Here is an 18,187-nt window from a genome sequence, read left to right on the forward strand (position 1 = left end):
GTTTCTCTGCTGCTTATCTGGATGACATAGCCGTCTTCAGTAGCAGCTGGGAGGATCACTTGCGTCACCTGCAAGCTGTTCTCCAGGCCCTGAGACAAGCTGGATTGACGATCAAGGCCAGCAAGTGCCAGATCGGGCAGGGGTCGGTAGTGTACCTTGGACACTTGGTGGGTAGGGGAACGGTGCAACCCCTCCAGGCGAAGATCGAGGCCATCATGGCCTGGGAACCCCCCAAGACACAGACTGAGGTCCGAGCATTTTTGGGCCTCACGGGATACTATCGCCGCTTCGTGAAGGGGTACGGTACCATCGTAGCCCCTCTCACGGAGCTCACGTCCAAGAAACAACCTCGACGGGTAGTCTGGACGGAGGCTTGTCAGCAAGCCTTTGAGAAATTGAAGAAAGCCATGTGCGAGGCCCCGGTCTTACGGGCCCCAGACTTCTCCAAGAAGTTCATTGTCCAGACAGATGCATCCGAACATGGCATTGGGGCAGTGTTATCGCAACTCAACGAAGAGGGTCTGGATCAACCCGTGGTCTTCCTATCCAGGAGACTACTTCCCAGGGAACAGAAGTGGAGTGCAATAGAGCGTGAAGCCTTTGCAGTGGTATGGGCTCTGAAGAAGCTGCGGCCATACCTGTTTGGCTCGCACTTCCTAGTTCAGACCGACCACAGACCCCTTTGTTGGCTGATGCAAATGAAGGGGGAGAATCCCAAGTTGTTGAGGTGGTCTATTTCCCTACAGGGGATGGACTTTCAGGTGGAACATCGGCCTGGAGTGGACCACGCCAATGCAGACGGTCTCTCAAGGTATTTCCGCCTTAGTGATGAGAACTCCCAAGGGGTTGGGTAGCTCTCCCCACTTTCAGCTGGGGGGGACGCGTGTTAGACCTGTCAGCCCTTTGGGTGGTCCCTCCTCATCATTATTTATTTTGTCCCACTTTTGCCTCAAACCCAGTTTGAATTTTTCCTTTTTGGGAACCACCAGACTTTTTCGTGTTGCTGCAGATTCAGGGAGCCATTTTAGCTACCCCTGAAACTTCTGTCTGAGGGCCTGGAGCACAAAATGGTGGCCTCCCATGACATCACCAGCATCCACTGGAACCTACCAGCACCTTCCAGAACCTTCCAGGAGATTCCAGAACTGTGTGACAGTTGGAAACCGTTTAGAATGTTGGGAGGATAAGAGAGGCAGTTGGCAGTTGGAGCTGGCAGTTGGCACCTGACTGGTGAAGAGAGAGGAGCACAGCAGTGAAGGAGGAAGGAGTGAAGCAGCAGGGGTGGAAACTTGTGCCTGGAGTGAAGTCCATAAACCCACCCTTGATACTTGTCCCTACTGATGGATCCCAGCCTATAGCCCTGTGTGGGAAGAAGTCAGAAGAAAACCATCCTAAGGACCTGGACAGCAGGAACAGGCCTTAGAAATAAGAAGACAGCAAGATTCTGACCTGAGAACTGGTTTCCCTGGAGCCTGGCGTCGAGTAGCCGAAGACCTGGAGCCCGAGGTGGAGAAGCGGCGCTGACTGAGGTAGCAGACGTCGTACCCGGAGCCGCCTGAGGTCGTAAGAGGGCGCCGGCGGAGGTCGAGAGGAATACCAAGGGTCGAGAAGGAGGTGAACCGAGGTCGAGCGAGCGGCGTCATCGGAGGAGTGAAGTCCGCCCTCCGGAGTCGTCGGAGACCGAGGTCGAGGAGCACCGGAGGTCGGGAGTGAGGATCGCACTCCGGAGTCGCCCGGAACCTGTAAGGAGGAACACCGGAGGTCGGGGGTGAGGATCGCACCCCGGAGTCGCCGGAAGTCGACAGCGAGGCCAGGCCGGCCGACGTCATCGGAGCCGAGTGCGCCATCGGACCGGAGCCGCCCGAAGTCGACATCGTGAAGAGACTGCCCGACGCCGTCGAATCGGAGGTCGAGTTCGAACCGAGGCCACCGACATCGGACCGGAACCGCCTACCGGCGTCGACAAAGAACTGACACTGTGCCGAGGCCGCCGAGACCGAACCGGAACCGCCTCACGGCGTCGACACGACTCCAGCGGCGTCGGAACATCAGAAAAGGGCAGTAAGTGGAGTAGAGGGCGCCTAAGGCCCTGTGGAGACCTGAGAGACTACTCTGAGGGGCTAGGGAGGTGCTGAAACCCACCTGACTGTGCCTGGGGTGAACTGGGACTAACCTAGAGAGGTTGTGTGGAGAGGGAAGCCAGGGCATTGGAATTTCCCCCCTTTTGATCTACCTCAGTTTAGGCCTCAGCCTTTGCCTCAGCCAGGGAGTAGCCCCCCTCAAGCCTTCCACACCCTACAAGCTGTACCTGGGCCAAATCAGCCCTTAAGAATTGAAGTGCCATCTGATTCACAAAGTGTACTGTATACTTCTAATTGTTTATTGGGGATACTGTATTTATTAAGTTCTTATCTATTTAATGCTGCACTGTATTTATAGGTCCACAGGACTTGTTGGTGTACAGTATTTATTGGTACAGTATTTATTGGTACAGTATTTATTACCTCAAAGTATTTAATTGTCTGTATATATTGCACTTGTATTTATGCCCTGTTATTTATGATCACCCCTATTTATTTCAGCAAACAGCAAATATTTATTTGACCTGCTCTATTTAAAATGTATATACTGTGATTGTTATTTATTTTCCCAATCAGCAACTAAGAGAAAAAGATAAAGAAGAATATTTTCATAATTTTTACGGTGTAGAGTCGTTTTTGGAACGGATGCACGCATGGTTATTGTATGGGTATATTGTATGCTTAGCACTGCGCCTGTTTCCTGACCACTCGAGCCAAGCTACCCCGTTGTGTCGGGAAGGTCCACCACCACCCTGCGGAGTGGGCTGTTTCCAACACAGTGCTTAGGCGTGGGGTAGTGTGACAGAATTTGCCCTACATGTGACTTGAAATGCCCAAAGCCCGAAGGCTTGGGGCAATGACCTGTGCTATTGAGAGTATCTTCGGCTCCGACACCAGCAAGTCCTTAGACTATACGACGAATATATGTCGTTACTACGCATTCCGTTGCAACGCATGCCTTTACCACGCATGCGTTAGAACGGAATGTTTTTTCTACGCTTTGCCTTTACCTCGATTTTTCCTTTACCCCGCTTTTTCTTTTTTGGGGGGGAGACCCCCCCCAAGCCCCCTTTCTTCTTTTTTTTGCCTTTTTCGCAGGTCTCCGCCGACACTGAAAACGGACTGGCGCATTTTTTCGGATTAGGAAGACGTTGTTCCGTGATGACGTTGCTTGCGTGGTAAAGATGGTCGTTGAAGCATTACGCGTTGTGAAGACGTTTACGAGGTAAGTGTACCGTTGTAAACGTAATGCGTAGAAAATGCTTCGTGGTAAAGGCTGTTTCCCCTATACGACCACAGTCAACTGACCCGACTGCATGCATGGTGTGGACAATGGAGTAGGAGAGGCTGAGTGGAGATCCTGCCCGCCTCACTTGTGGCCCCAGACTAACCTTCAAAACACAAGGCAAACAATGAGTAAATTACCTAGCTGCTCATCACTGCTTTCATGACCCTGAGAGGGCCAGCATTAGAGGCACATTCGATGTAAGGCCAACTTCTTGGTTGTGAGAATGTTTGTAAAGTGCATTATATTATGGGCAGTTCTTAGTGCTTTAAATAAAAACATGGAAGTGAAGTTTCTGACTATTCATAGTACCTTGTTTGCTCCTGAAAACTGATGGTACTCTCCCAGTTCACGTATTGCAGAAGTGGTAAGAAGTGCAGGCACTCTCCCTTTCAATTCAATCTAAGAAGTGCAGGCACTCAGAACCGGAGAGTACCTGCCTGCTTAAAGCACTCTGTACTGTAAGTTGAAGCTTTTGGGTGCCCTTTTGGTATGTGAACTCTTATCTAAATATTTCATAAATTACGGTTGTTTCTTTTTTTTATTTGAATACTGCCGATTAAACATACCACATAGTGTGCACGTCCCACGATTTGAATAGCACACGCTTGCAGTAAGCACATTATCAGGAGAGAGAGAGAAAGCAAGTAAAACAAATGAGTGGGGGTCCGTGAAATTGACAAAGTGGAAAGGGGGGTTACATATGAGAGGGCAATGGCTGAACTGGACTGATACAGTTACCCTTTGCCAGAACCCCCAGTATATCATGACTTAGCGATTTCCAAAACAATTGCAAAATCTGCAGATTTAAAAGAATCTTGCGATAAGTGGGGCTCCTCCCATACCCGGTATCAGGGAACACAGATATATTGTTTGTCAGCTGTTTCAGAAGGCCACACTTAGGGGGAGATTTACTAAGATTTTGCGCCGTGTTTGCATCACAAATGTGACGCAAAGCACGACATAGCTAAATATTGGGGGAGACCAGAAATTCCCACCCTGAAAGAGTGCCGCAGTGGCACGGACATGTACATGGGTGCCGAAGAGACGGTGTATAAAGCAAGGGGATGCTCGCGAAGGTTTAGGAGAATCCGGCAGCCATGGCTGAATTACTACAATCTAGAGATGGAAGAGGATGATACAGAAGTACTGCAAAACACATGAACCGGCACATGGGCACGGCATTTGCTACTTTAGGAACATACCTAGCTGAGAGACTCGAGAGGTATCTAGTGCGGGGTGTGGACGACCCCAAGGAGGATAAGAAGGAAAACCATAACACCATCTACTTTGTATCACTACTATTTTCTTATTATTTGTAATCGGTGGACTCTTATTGAGATGCACCTGCTGAGATGTTTGATGTTTTACAATTTTTTTTTTTTTTTAATAAAAAACAAAAAAACAAATGTGATGCAAAATGGTGTGAAATCTTTTTTCTTATTAACTTTCCAGCGCTAAACTTGTTTAGTTCTGGATGTAACGTAAAAGTAATCGAAGCAGAGCATTGCGCTGCTTCGCATTACTTTGCGCCATGGAGGAAAATCCAAATTTACCAAAAACAGTAGATAGGGTTTAGCGTGAGAAAACTACACCCCATTTCAACTAGTTGCAACGAAAGAGAAATGCTTTCATTTCTCCTTCCTTTTCCGACTTTGCATGCGTGCTGTCCCTCGTGTCTAGCATAGTATTTTGTACAGGAAGGATACCCATCCTGTACAAAACCTATGCTACACTCATGCATTCACCCCAGCGCTACAGCGCTAAGGTGTGTGCATGGCGCACAACAGCTGAAATCAGCGCCAGTGCAAAGGAAAGGGGAGAAGAGAGCCATATCTTTGAAGATATGGCGCTCCCCTGCTCCCTTACTGTCACGCAACGCAGCGTAGCCTCGTGGGGGGATGCGCTGCGTTGCGTGACGTTTATGTAAATCTCCCCCCTTAGAGTCTAATTCAGGACGCACAAAAATAAAAAAGTGATATTCTCCTAAAATCCACATCAAGTAAAACAGCAAACTGGCTCAATATTCGAAAAGATATTATTGTTACGTTACACATTTTGGCCCCTTCACACAGTTGGGAGTTTTAGTGTGCAGACACTGTCTGAAGGCAGAGTTTTTTTTTTTTTAATGGAAGGGTATCTGTTGGAGAGGTGGTGTTTGGATCGTATGTCTTTTCCAAAAAATGTTAGCTGGTTGTGAATTTCTTGTGCAGGGGTGTTGGGTCTTGCAACCTGCAATCAATGCCTGCTAAACGTGGGTTCAGCTGAACGTGGGTTCAGCAAGGGTGAAAGTGCTCCTGTCAGAATTTACCATATATCTTGATTTTGGTACGCTCTGGTGCATTCTCCCACATTCCCTATGACTTTCAGTCTTTGAAATGCAGCCTCTATCCGTTAGATTGTGGGATTTATTTAGGAAAGAGGGTATCTAAGCTGGTTGGATCTTATGAGGTTACATCCACAACCTGCGTGATGACAATCAGTTGGAGGGGACCCACCAACCTGACAGAACAATAGCCCCTAGAAATGGGGAGGAAGAAAAAAGAGCACAAGTGACACTTAAAGACATCCTCACCTTTCCTCATGAATGGTGAGATAGTGTGGTCCATGATGTGGCTTGGCATCAATGTGTAATTGACCATGGGGTTTGACTTCATCACTTGGAAGGATGTTAGGTGGACAATCTTCTCCAGGACCTCTTCGCTGACTTCCTTCTCCAAGAATCTCAGAATCCTCTGGATCTCATGCCTTGGGTCCTACGGGATGGGAATGAAAGATCAAAGGGTGACTTTCAGGGAAACGGAGTGAGGCTGGGGCTTAGTGAATTTCACATAAGGTCCAATGTGTTTAGGTGAGAGCACACCAGCAGCCTCACCTCTTTCATGTCTTCATAGAAGAGATAGAGAATGCGACAATCGTGTTGTTTCTCTGACCATTCCTTCACGTGGTCGTACCAGGAGCCAAAGAGAACTGCGTGGGACCACAGGCAGAGCATAAGATGGAGAGAGTGATGCTGAAGCAGCAAAAGGAACCTTACAAAGCAATGCTTTTTGTATTTATGATCTGTGTTTCTATTGGAGAATACAATGTTCTATTCCAGAATATGTAGGTATTGTGGCTTAATCTGGGGACTGTTTGTACAGATCTCCTTTTCCAAAGCAACATCTCTGTTTCCTGTGTTAAATAAGTTATACTTTCTTCACAAGTTGCAGCATCATCTCAACATGCTAACACAACAGAAAGCCTCAGACAAACTTAAGACAATGTCAACTTTTTATCACACGGCATACACAACAGTAGATCATTATGAGAGATAAACAGAGCCATGGGAGGAGATGAAGTGGAAGGGTGAGCCATAAAATAAATAAAAAGGTGAGTGGGTAGAGAGAAGAGTGATATGAGGGGAATTTACAAGAGAGTAAAATGAGCAATGAGGAAGAAATGAAGCCAGGAGACCAGCAGAAAGCATGTGAGAAAGAGCCTAGTAGCCAGTACTTGGAGGTGGATAAGTAAGGAAGACTACATTACACCACTTACAGACAAGTTGGAATATTAGATATCAATGTACAATAGCAATATTAATTTATTAACATTTGTATGAAATCTCAAGTGCTTTCTTTAAGTTCAGGCTATAGTCTTTCATGGGGTGACTTCCTGTTTTTAAACCAACACTACACATCTGTGCAAGGCTTTCAGGTAATCTTGGCCTGCTATTCCTCCGCGACTTGCAGTGATCAATTGATCGCTGCATATTTGTCAGATCTTTCCAACTATCTTTATCCCAATATCATTTATTTTATCAAATAAAAAACACAGGAAATTCCTTCAGTAAAAATGTAGCTGACAAAGGAAAATTATTGGAAAATGAGTCAAAGATATAGCCAAGAAAATGCAAATGAGTGAAATTCAATGTCCAATACACTCAATTTGAAGCACTATCATTTATTTTTCGGTTTGAGTGGTCAAGGATGGAAGTGCGGTATAATTATGAGCAGTCTTCTTTTGAGACCTGGAGCCCTTTTCATAATAATAAATGGAATCAAATAGGGAGGGATTACACACCTAACCTAGGGACAGTATATTTCAACCACTCCCTGCAATTCACAGTCTAAAGCATGAACAAAAAAGAAAAAGAGCAGAGTGTATTAAGTAGGGGCGGCTCCTCCACGTGGGCGGAGGAGCATCACCCCACTGCTTTCTCGCAGTGCGAGAAGCAGAAACATAAAATGGTATTTGGTCGGTGATGAGAGGTGGCAGGCGGAGGAACGTCCAGGGTTGAGTGCATTGAGAGTGCTGATGTAGTAGCAATGGGGGCTGTGGGAACCGGGGTCCATGGTGTAGTCCAGGTGCAGACTAGCTTGCCTTTGGCACGGCCGTGGAGTGGTCACCATTAAGAAGTGTTAGAGAGGCGGGAGGGCTGATCGGCTGAGAGGTGGGAAAAACAGCGCTTGGAAGGGGGTGAATGTTTCTGCTTCTCGCACTTTGAGAAAGCAGAAAGCAGGGTTTGGTTGGAGGCGGGCGGGTGGGCGTTCCTGCTCCAGGCAGGGGAGGAGTGGTTTGCCCACTGTTGTGGGTGCTGACTGAATGCACACTCTGCATTTTCTCTATGTAGGCTGCATGTAGCCTACATAGAGAAAATGGCCTACCCATAGACGCCTGTGGGGTCGGCGTCCTACCCATTTACAACATTGCCATTGCAGCGTTGTGATTGGCTATCAGGAGGAGAGGGAGGCTGCCTGCTTCCTGTAGAAGCAGAGAGAGGAGTTGCGACGCGACGCAGGACCGGAGGCCAAGGTAAGTTTTTTCTTTTTTCTAATCAACCCCTCCTCCACTTGTGCCCCCCCCCTCCCCGTGCGACCCTCCGCCCCCACCTGCGAGTCAGATGGGCCGCGACTGGTATTAAGCACTTTTAATAGAATATGCCAAGGTACCTTGCATAGTTTTATCACGCATGCCATTACAACACAGTCAATACAAGGGGAACAACCTTTACAACGCAACTTTTACAACGCACTACCATTACAACGAAACTATTACAACGCAAAATCTGTTACAACGCAAGTCTTTACATCGACTTGCACTAGATGGCGTGCTAACATTAAAAATAGTGTAGTTTACTATCCAAACACCTTCCCTACTGCAACGTGGACTGGAGTTAGAATAGTAAATTACCCTTTTTTAATGTTAGCACGCCATCTACTGCAAGTCGATGTAAAGACTTGCGTTGTAAAGACTTGCGTTGTAACAGATTTTGCGTTGTAAAAAATGCGTTGTAACGGCATGCGTTGTAAAAGCATGCGTTGTAACGTCATACATCCTCAATACAATGGCCGCATTGTAATAACGCATGCCATTACTCTGCAAGTCTGAACAACAACTTGCTCTAGGGGGGGCGCTGGATGTTGGAATAGTATAATTTACTATTCCAACTCCAGTCTGTGCAAAATCCAACACCTTGTGACCCCTAGAGCAAGTTGTTGTTCTGACTTGTGGAGTAATGGTATGCATTGTAACAACCCGGTCGTTGTACCGACCAAGTTGTAATGGCATGTGTGTTCCGGTTACGCGGTAAAACATGTTTAGCCTTTTAATATCAAGAAAAGCGAAATTGGTTATTTCGTTTTTGGGCATAAATACTGTCTTCTTCCAGGAACATGGTTAAGATCCTTTTCTAAACAGTACATCTGCAGCATGAATTATAAATGCTGACCAGACCTCAATCTTCTTAGTAAATCCGATTAGTGTCATAATCATTCCTCTTGTTGATATCACCAAGGCCCTGTTTCACTTCCCACCAAGAAAAATGAATCAACCTTGCTCAAGGCGTGTAAGTCAGGCAGAGCTATCAGACTTAAATCAAGACTTGACCCAAGAAGAATTTGAAAATGTAAATACGTAGGGCCTCATTTACATATTTTTGACACAGGGCAGCACAGCAAGTCACTTTGCTGCGCTGCCCTGCGTCAAAAGAAAAGGGTAGGAATGCGCCGTATCCATGAGATACGGTGTATTCCTGTCTTCTTCCACATATCAGGTGCACAATTGGCTGCCTTGCCCCAACACAGGCACCCTTGCACCTTGGTGCAAGGGTGCTTGCGCTGCAGGAATGATTGTTTTTGTGCAGGAAGGGAAAAAAGCAATACATGGAGGCGTTTTCCTCCTTCTAGAATGCAGCACACATAGAAAGAGGAATAAACAATGAGAAATAAATGTATTTCTCCTTGTCACGCCTCCCCTGGGCAAGCATAGGCTTTTGACTCATTTCAAGTTTTACAAGTCCATGTAAATCCGAGAATGCGGCAAAATCCATGGGTGTTAAGAGGGAACACCCACTGCAATGCCCGTGGAACTCCCCTTTTACGCTGAGTAAGGCAACGCAGCGACATGTGCTGTTTTGCCTTACTCCATATCTATGAGGCCATGAAAAGTCACGCAATGTGGCTTTGCATGGCATCGTAGATATAGGTCTGCACTCTGGGCCGCCGGTAAGTCAAAAATAGTGACGCACCGGTGACGCAATGAGCTTGTAAATAAGCCTCATAGATTCCCCCAGAGTTCCCCAGATATTAATGAATATTCATGCAGGCCAAGAGCCCTATTTCCTCAAGCAATCAAATTCCAAAATCCTCGTGAGTCCCTCTCTTTGAGTGCCTGATGTAACTACTTGCAGTTTCATGGCCTGACTTAGATTTTGGTGGACGGGTAGTCTGTCACAAATGCATAGGAGATAAGGCACTTGTACTAAGGTGGATGGGATCCCCCTTAGGTTTGTGATGTAATACCCATCTGCCAGACTCCGAATCAGGCTCTTAGGGCTAGATGTATGAGGCACTTTTGCAGTCGCAAATGGCCTGATTTGCAGAATCGGCCCATTTCCAACTGCAGAACTGCATTTTGGTATGTAATTTAGTATGTATTAAACTCAAAATACGATTTGGTAACATGTTAACGAATCGTAGTTTGGAATTACGAATACAAACTGATTCGGTATTTAGAAGGGGCATGTTTAGGGTGTCCCTTCCGAATGCTGAATCTGAATGGCATGTTTGAATGTTTTGTGAACGAAATGCAATTGCAAAACAATCACACTTTACCACCAATTCAAAGTTGGTGGTAACCCATTCCCAAATGGTAAAGAGTCCACTTGGGACCACTTTCCCTTTGAGGATGTTTCAAAAAATAATTATAAGAGCAGGCAGTGGTCCCACCGGCCACTTTCTACTCTTAAAAAATAAAAATGACACTTATCAATTATTATATTTAAACACATTCTATTTTCCTTTAAGGACAACAAGCTGCATTAAAAAAAATGGATTGCTTTATTTAAAGACAATCACAGATATGGTGGTCCGCTGACCCCAGCAGGCCACCATCCCTGTGATGGCAGTGAATCCTGGTGGGTCACAAATTGAAACCTACCACATTAATATTCTTCCAGTAGGCCTATTTGCGGCCCACTACGAATCACTGAGGGGCCATGTATTACTTTTGTACATTGGTGCTAGCTATTAAAAAGAACCCTGGGCGTAGTTTGCGAAGTAGCGCTACGCGTAGCTATGCGAAGTGCACTTCGCACTACGCAAGCTACGCGTAGCTTCGCAAACTGCGTAGTGCACTGTGCAAGATGCTGTTCGCACTGATTGCACAGTGCCGGATGCTTTTCCGTAATGTGCAATCAGTGCAAACTGCATCTTGAACAGTGCAAGTGGTCGTTTTCTGCCGCTCCAGTAGATTTCTACTCGAGCAGCAGCTTTCTCAAAGCGGACTGGTAGTTTCTCATCGTGAGCGGTCACGAGCATATGCGACCACTCGCAATGAGAAATCTGACTTCCCCACGTTGAGAAGGTTTATATTCCACGCTCATGATCGGCAACTTGATGTTGCTGATCACGAACGAGGAAAAAGTCTCGCCGGGAAGTCATTTTGCTTGCTCGCGGTCGCCAACTTGACGTTGAGGACCGCGAGCAAGCAAAAAATGACCGCTGCACTACGCTATGCTACACTACGCGTGTTTGCACTGTGCTACGGGCAATTCACGTAGTGCGAAGTAGCGCAAACTTCGCAAACTACGTGAGCGTAGCGTAGTGCTTTGCCCAGGCTTAATTAAAAAACATCTCTATTTGGTAATCGCTATTACTTATCTTCGTATATCTAGCCCTTAGTTTTTTCTCTATCTGAAGTTTTGAGTTTCTGTAAAAATAGTGATTTTCTTTTATCTAGAATCAATGTTGCACCAATGGTTTCTCCTTCAGTGACATGGGTTAACACCTTTTCCTGAAAAAAATTTAGGTAATTTGCTCATGTTTTAATATTCTTTAAAGACCCGGACATAATACTTAAATAGGATTTTATATAAAACACGCATATTAGCATTTTAACATGACTTTACTGCTTTTGTTTTCTTTTGCTATCAGTTGTGGATCATTAAGGCAGCTCTAGAACACATTTTAAAGTGCTATTCTTCTATTCTCTTTTAAGATAGTTGGGGGGGAAAATACCAGCTTTAGTTGATTTTCTAAATTTTTGTACCAACTGGGACATTACGAAACTGCTCAATCTGGTAAATAAACGGTCAGATGGCAACTTTGTTTGTAACTGGAAATGACCTGGGTACTATGGGAAATTTTTATTGGTAGAGCATGCCTTTGCACTACAGGACATACCTTTCTCTTCAGCAAGACCTGGGGCCTTAAGGGTAACTTGAAGGTACCAGCAACCATTACTATAGCTCTTGTACCAATGTGATCTCACAATTCTAACTGAGATAAAAACTGGGATAAAATTGTTAGTATTTTTAATTATGTGTGGTGTCTATGGAGAACGTGAGCTGTGTGAACAGTGTCCTCTGTAAGAACACAGTTTACACAAGGTGGAGGTTTCCCGCATCGATGGTAATTCCATTTTTGCTTCCTTGATTTTGGAGTAGTCCATGGGGCTTACACCTCAGAGATACCCAATGTAACTCTTGACTGGCTTCAAAGCTGCAGCCTACAATCCACCCAGAGACCTCTCTGGCAGCAATGCACTGGCTAAAACAGGTTTAATTGACTGGCTAGACCGGTATTGTGATCTGCCGAGCAGCAGGTCAACCCCATGTGACATGACATACTGGGTCAAATGGAGTTGACTCTATTTGACCTATTGGTCAAATGGCCAATTAGGAGATCAGTACTGTGATCTGACAACGTCAGGTCAATCCTAGTTGACAAGAAGGGGCCTATGACTTCCTAAACCATGTCCCTTTAACCATGTGTTGCTTCACCTTTCTTTCATTATAAGAAACTGGGGGAAATGACTGTGAAACAACTCCTGGTACTGTGTGACTGGGGTGAAGAATGGGGACTGGATTCTCACTGTTACCCAATTCAAGATCAGCAATAGCTTTTCAAAGTCAATTCTTTTCATTTATCTTGACTTAGAAGTCAATGAAGAGGATCTCCCCCTGGCGAATAAATTAACATCCTGATGACTGAGATCTGCGTGAACGAATACACTAAAATTTAGAGACCTACTGTCAGGAATCAACAAAGCATTCAGGGCCTGAGAACTGAATCAAGGGTGGGACTTCCTGGTCACGACAGACAGTGTCACTATGTAAGCAGCATGAAGGCTTTAGAAAGCTTCCTGTAAACATTCCATGTTGGACTGGTGTTCCTCTTGCTGTATACTGTGTTCACTGTTTCCCATCTCCCACCTTTGTTATCTTTCCCCTCTGCAGTTTCTTCATTATGAGACCTGTTGCCTCTTTTATTGACCTTGCTCTTTGGATTATGTTGTGCCTTTGTCGTTTGGCTGTACTTTTCCTTATTCCCTTCCTTTCTTTGAAGAGTTCTTATGCGACACTTGATCACGGAGTTCCAGACCTCCTTCCTGCTTGTCCTAGGTTCACTCTGGATAGCTATCTCAAAGCTAGTGAGTACACGTGTTTGTTATTCTATCAATGCAAGTATTTCATGTGTTTCACCAGTCCTCGGAGCCTGGCTGTGCTCTCTCACCAGAGATCCTCCATTCACAAACGTGCGGTATGTAAGCAGAGACAAAAAAACCTGAGAGAGCTGGGACAAAGAAGACCTGAATGTGTCTAGATTTCCTTTGCCATTTGTAGCACTTTCTTTTTGTGGTTTGGGAGCCAATTCATTTTTAAGTTCTACTGATCTATTGTTATTGAATGCCGCTATAGGGATATATTACCCAAGATCACAGAAGCTTAGACGCATTGCTACCATAAAGTGACTGAGTTAATATTGGATCATCTGATAGTAAACTTTAGTGCTATGTCAGGACAAAGAAATGAAAAGCTTCACTCTGAGCTGACAGAGACAGTATAATATAGTTTTGTTGTTAAAACTAGCTCTCATTGCCACTTTTATTACATAGATTATTAATTCTGGTTCTGTTTCAACCTCAGATGGCGGGAGAACATCTGGACCTTTTTGTTGTACCTTATTTTAACTGAGACAACTTTCCTACGTCTAAATACCAATTAATGTTTTCTATTACTAATAACTTGAAATGGTCATATTTCAGTATATGAGATTACTGTAACAATGTTACTGAGTTTGCCACCTCAAGAGTAAGATTTGACTCTTGACATCTTTTCTGCGATTTTAAACCCTGTGGAGTTTATGTCTGGGACGACAATACCAAAAATAAAACGTCATGATAAATTATTTACTTTCCTTAAAGGATTTTTTATAAACACTATGGGCCAAATTACGAGTCTTGCGGCCCGAGGACTGTCAGACCCATCGTGGCCCAGTGGTGACGGTCCAGCCACTGCCACACCGGCGGTCCAACTGCCCAATTATGACTTGGGCAGTCAGACTGTAATTGGACCGCCAGCACAACCAGGGAACCACCGTTCGCTGGCGGTGGCATGGCGGTCAGGGGCTATGTAAAATGCAGGTGGTGCTGCTGCCACACCGCCATGCATATTACAAGTTTCAGGACAGCCAGCGGTTTAATGGAGGTCCTTCCTCCATGAAAAGGCTGGCAGTGCTGAAACACAGGGGGCCCTACTGGGCCCCGTGTGCCCTCTCAGCCTGGGGATAAATGCAGGGGGGCACAAGATGTGCCTCCCTGTCTGCATGCACCCAGATTCCTGCACAGCATGGACTTCCGAGTCCATGCCGTGCAGGAACCCTGTTTGGCGTTCCCACTGAAGTGCCTCTTTCAAAGGCAGTGCAGCCTTTGAAAGCCGCACTGTAGTGGGACCACCAAACCGCCCGCCCACCAGACCACAAAAGTGGTTGCAATCTAGCAGGCGGGCAGCAGTGACCCTTAGCTCAGCAGTGGCGCCACTCTGCCAAAAGTCGTAATCTGGCCATAAAACTTTAGTCCCTAAGGCCAAGCCAAAGGCAGCCCTGTGCCATTGCTGCAAGTTTCAAAGGGCAAAAACAAAACCCATTTCAACCATTAAGTAACAATCCTGTGATGCCATTAGGGTAACTAGAGCTGAGTGCAAGCACCCCAGGGAACTATAAACCTCCTTTATTAATAAAAAAACTTGTGTACTCAACTTTTGAACAAACTTTAAGATCGGGTTGAAGGTGCTCATATTCTGATTTCAAAATACTATATTGATTTTCAAGAGGGCAGACAGAAAAACTGTAACAGGGTTAACATAAGATATCTAAGGCAAAATTATCACATATACAATCATAAAGTGAGGTTATTACGCCTATATGTGTATCAAGAGTCTAACCCAAGTGATCAATAATAGAAGAAGAAAAGACAGGCAGAAAGGAAGGAAAAGGGAAAGAAAGACAAGAGAAAAGATTTGATTTGTTCTGCATTCCATCCATCAATTGTGTGTCTTTTGCTTTCTCACCCTAAGAGTGCCAGGTATGCCCAGACGTGGGTCCCGTGCTCTCCATGCCACTGGAATCAAACTATCCTGGCTGAAGAGGGGTGAAACCCCGAAACCGGTCCTAGGATGCTTGCTTCCAGTTCAGGGAGGACCTGGCTTGGCAGTTCGGGCTGGACTATTCCCATGAGGCACATTGTCAAGACTGATTTGCATATGGCTGGGTTCAAACTGGAATGGCATGGTGAGCAAAAAAACGATGGATTTAGGCCCAGATCTCTGTACTGGGGTGAATGTAAGACATTGTTCTACATTCTGTCCATCAACTGTTGTTTTTGCATTTGTCACCCCGAGTGGAAAGGGGTATGCCCAGACGTGGGACCCGTGCTCTCCATGCCACTGGAATCAAGCTATCCTGGCTGAAGAGGGGTGAAACCCCGAAACCGGTCCTAGGATGCTTGCTTCCAGTCCAGGGAGGACCTGGCTTGGCAGCTCAGGCTAGGCTGTTCCCATGAGGCACAGGGTCAAGACTGATTTGCATATGACTGGGTTCAAACTGGAATGGCATGGTAAGCAAATAAATGATGGATTTATGCCCAGATCTCTGTACTGGGGTGAATGTAGACATTGTTCTTCATTCTGTCCATCAACTGTTGTTTTTGCATTTGTCACCCCGAGTGGGACGGGTATGCCCAGACGTGGGTCCCGTGCTCTCCATGCCACTGGAATCAAGCTATCCTGGCTGAAGAGGGGTGAAACCCTGAAATGGGTCCTAGGATGCTTGCTTGCAGTCCAGGGAGGACCTGGCTTGGCAGTTCGGGCTGGACTGTTCTCATGAGGCACAGGGTCAAGACTGATTTGCATATGGCTGGGTTCAAACTGGAATGGCATGGTGAGCAAAAGAACGATGGATTTAGGCCCAGATCTCTGTACTGGGGTGAATGTAGACATTGTTCTTCATTCTGTCCATCAACTGTTGTTTTTGCATAGAGTTTTATCCAGTCTTAGTTTTTTGATACTGATCCGTGCTTTCTTATCGCGCCAGAGGAATTTAGTGATAAGGATATCTAGTTTGTGGTGGAAGTCATCTGTAAGGAGGAGCGTGAGCATACTGATGAGATAATTAACCATCGGGTTGATCATCATTTTAATAGTTTTGATTCTGCCCCACCACGTGATGAATTTTGGTGACCAAGAGTCCAAAAGCTTCTTTACTTTTTCTAATATTGTTTTCTCCTTCTGGTGTAGAGTATCTATTAAGTTACTACCAAATTCGATACCTATGTATTTGAGATAGCCTGTTTGCCATGTTAGCCCCGACTCTCCCAAGATATCCCTCATACAGTGGACATTTAGCGGTTTGAGTTTCGATTTCTCTCAGTTAAGTTTATAACCTGAGTAGCCGGAATATTCAATGATTGTATCCATCAAGGCTGCAATTGATGTCTTTGGTTGTTCTGTTACTATTAGTATGTTGTCTGCATAGGCGGCTAATTTTATTTGGGCGCCATTGATATCCACCGCCTTAATGTTCGAATTTAATTTGATGTCCTGGATCAGGGGTCCAATGCCAGTAAGAATAAGGATGGAGATAGTGGGCAACCCTGTCTAGTACCCTGTTGCAATGGGAAGGGTTCGGAGAGTGAACCATTAACGAGAATACGGGCTGATGGTTTCCCGTAAAGGGCCATCACCATAGGGATATAATCCTCACCTAAATTGAAAGAATGCATACATCGTTCCAAAAAAGCCCAGGAGACCCTATCACAGGCCTTCTTGGCGTCTAATGTGATAGCTATTGCTGGCTTCGGCTTAATGGCAGCATACTCTAAAATGTGGCACAACAGACGGGTGTTATCGTTAGACATACGTGTACGTAGGAAACCAACCTGGGAGTTACTTATTAGCTTTGGAAGAGCAGAGTTGAGTCTGACAGCTAAGATCTTAGCATATATTTTGCAGTCTACGTTAATAAGGAAATAGGTCTATAGTTTTTCGGTGATAGGTGATCCTTCCCCTCCTTCGGAATGACTATTATGTTAGCTTCCGACATAGTGTTTTACGTGGTTCCTTTAGATTCTGTGTGGTTAAAAACTTGTTTCATGGTTGGTTTTAGCTGGTTTAGGAAGGTCTTGTAAAAAGAGGCTGTAAAACCATCCAGCCCAGGGGCTTTGTTGTCTTTTAATGATTTAACTGCCTTTTCAATTTCTGTGAAATTAATTTCCTGTCCTAACCTAATTGTATCTTCTCTAGTTAGTTGTGGTAAATTGAGTCTGTTGAGATATTTGGTACATTCCTCTAAGTTGAGGGTCTGATCATTTTTGTAGAGTTCCTGATAGAAGTCTTTAAAGGTCCTAAGGATGTCTTTGTGTTTGGTATGGGTTTGTTTGTTAGAGTCTTTAATGGATGAAATGACAAACTGGTTCAGTTTGTGCTTGAGATAGGAGGCAAGAAGTTTCCCTGCTTTATTAGCTTCACATAGTTTAAGGGCTTTATATTTATTAACCCACAACCCTGCCCTCTCATTTAAGATTTTGTTGTATTCGTATTCCTTTTGTGTTAGTATTGCGAGCATCTTACTATCGTATAAGGCCGTAGCGTGAGACAGTTCTAAGTTTCTGATCTCCTGTTCAAGCTGTATTAATCTCAGATTTGTACTCTTGTTGATTTTTATCTTGATTTCAAATATGGTGCCCCTAATGGTAGCTTTCAGCGCATCCCAGAGTGTATCAGTGCTGGTCTCAGGATTGTCATTGTGTTTAAGGTAGTCTATTATAGCATCCTCGATCTTCTTTTTATCTACAGGATCCGAAAGTATTTTGTTGTTAAAGCGCCATCTCTTAGGTACAGAATCATTGTGGCACCCACCCAATTTTAGGCTAATACACGAGTGGTCACACACTACCCTTGGGGCTATGTTTGAGTGCTCAATTAATCGTGTGTGAGAGCCGGAGATGAGAATATAATCTATCCTGGTGTTTGAGTTGTGAGGATTAGAGTAGAAGGTGTAGTCTC

General features: G+C 45.2%; 2 protein-coding genes across 2 annotated transcripts in view; both read right to left on the reverse strand.

Moving 5' to 3' along the window:
* LOC146811889 (sulfotransferase 1 family member D1-like) overlaps nucleotides 1–18,187 on the reverse strand; it is a 502,151-nt gene that overhangs the window by 363,257 nt on the left and 120,707 nt on the right. The gene's annotated exons all lie outside the window — the stretch shown is intronic.
* The window catches only part of LOC146811890 (sulfotransferase 1 family member D1-like), a 249,934-nt gene that overhangs the window by 67,053 nt on the left and 164,694 nt on the right, over nucleotides 1–18,187 (reverse strand). Inside the window, exons 6-7 of the mRNA XM_085618855.1 lie at nucleotides 6,242–6,336; nucleotides 5,942–6,122 (exon numbers count right to left, since the gene is read on the reverse strand). Of these exons, the coding sequence (XP_085474981.1) occupies nucleotides 5,942–6,122; nucleotides 6,242–6,336 (276 nt within the window). The remainder of the gene's footprint in view (nucleotides 1–5,941; nucleotides 6,123–6,241; nucleotides 6,337–18,187) is intronic.

The sequence above is a fragment of the Triturus cristatus genome, chromosome 7 (assembly GCF_964204655.1).
Source record: "Triturus cristatus chromosome 7, aTriCri1.1, whole genome shotgun sequence".
Lineage (NCBI taxonomy): Eukaryota > Metazoa > Chordata > Amphibia > Caudata > Salamandridae > Triturus > Triturus cristatus.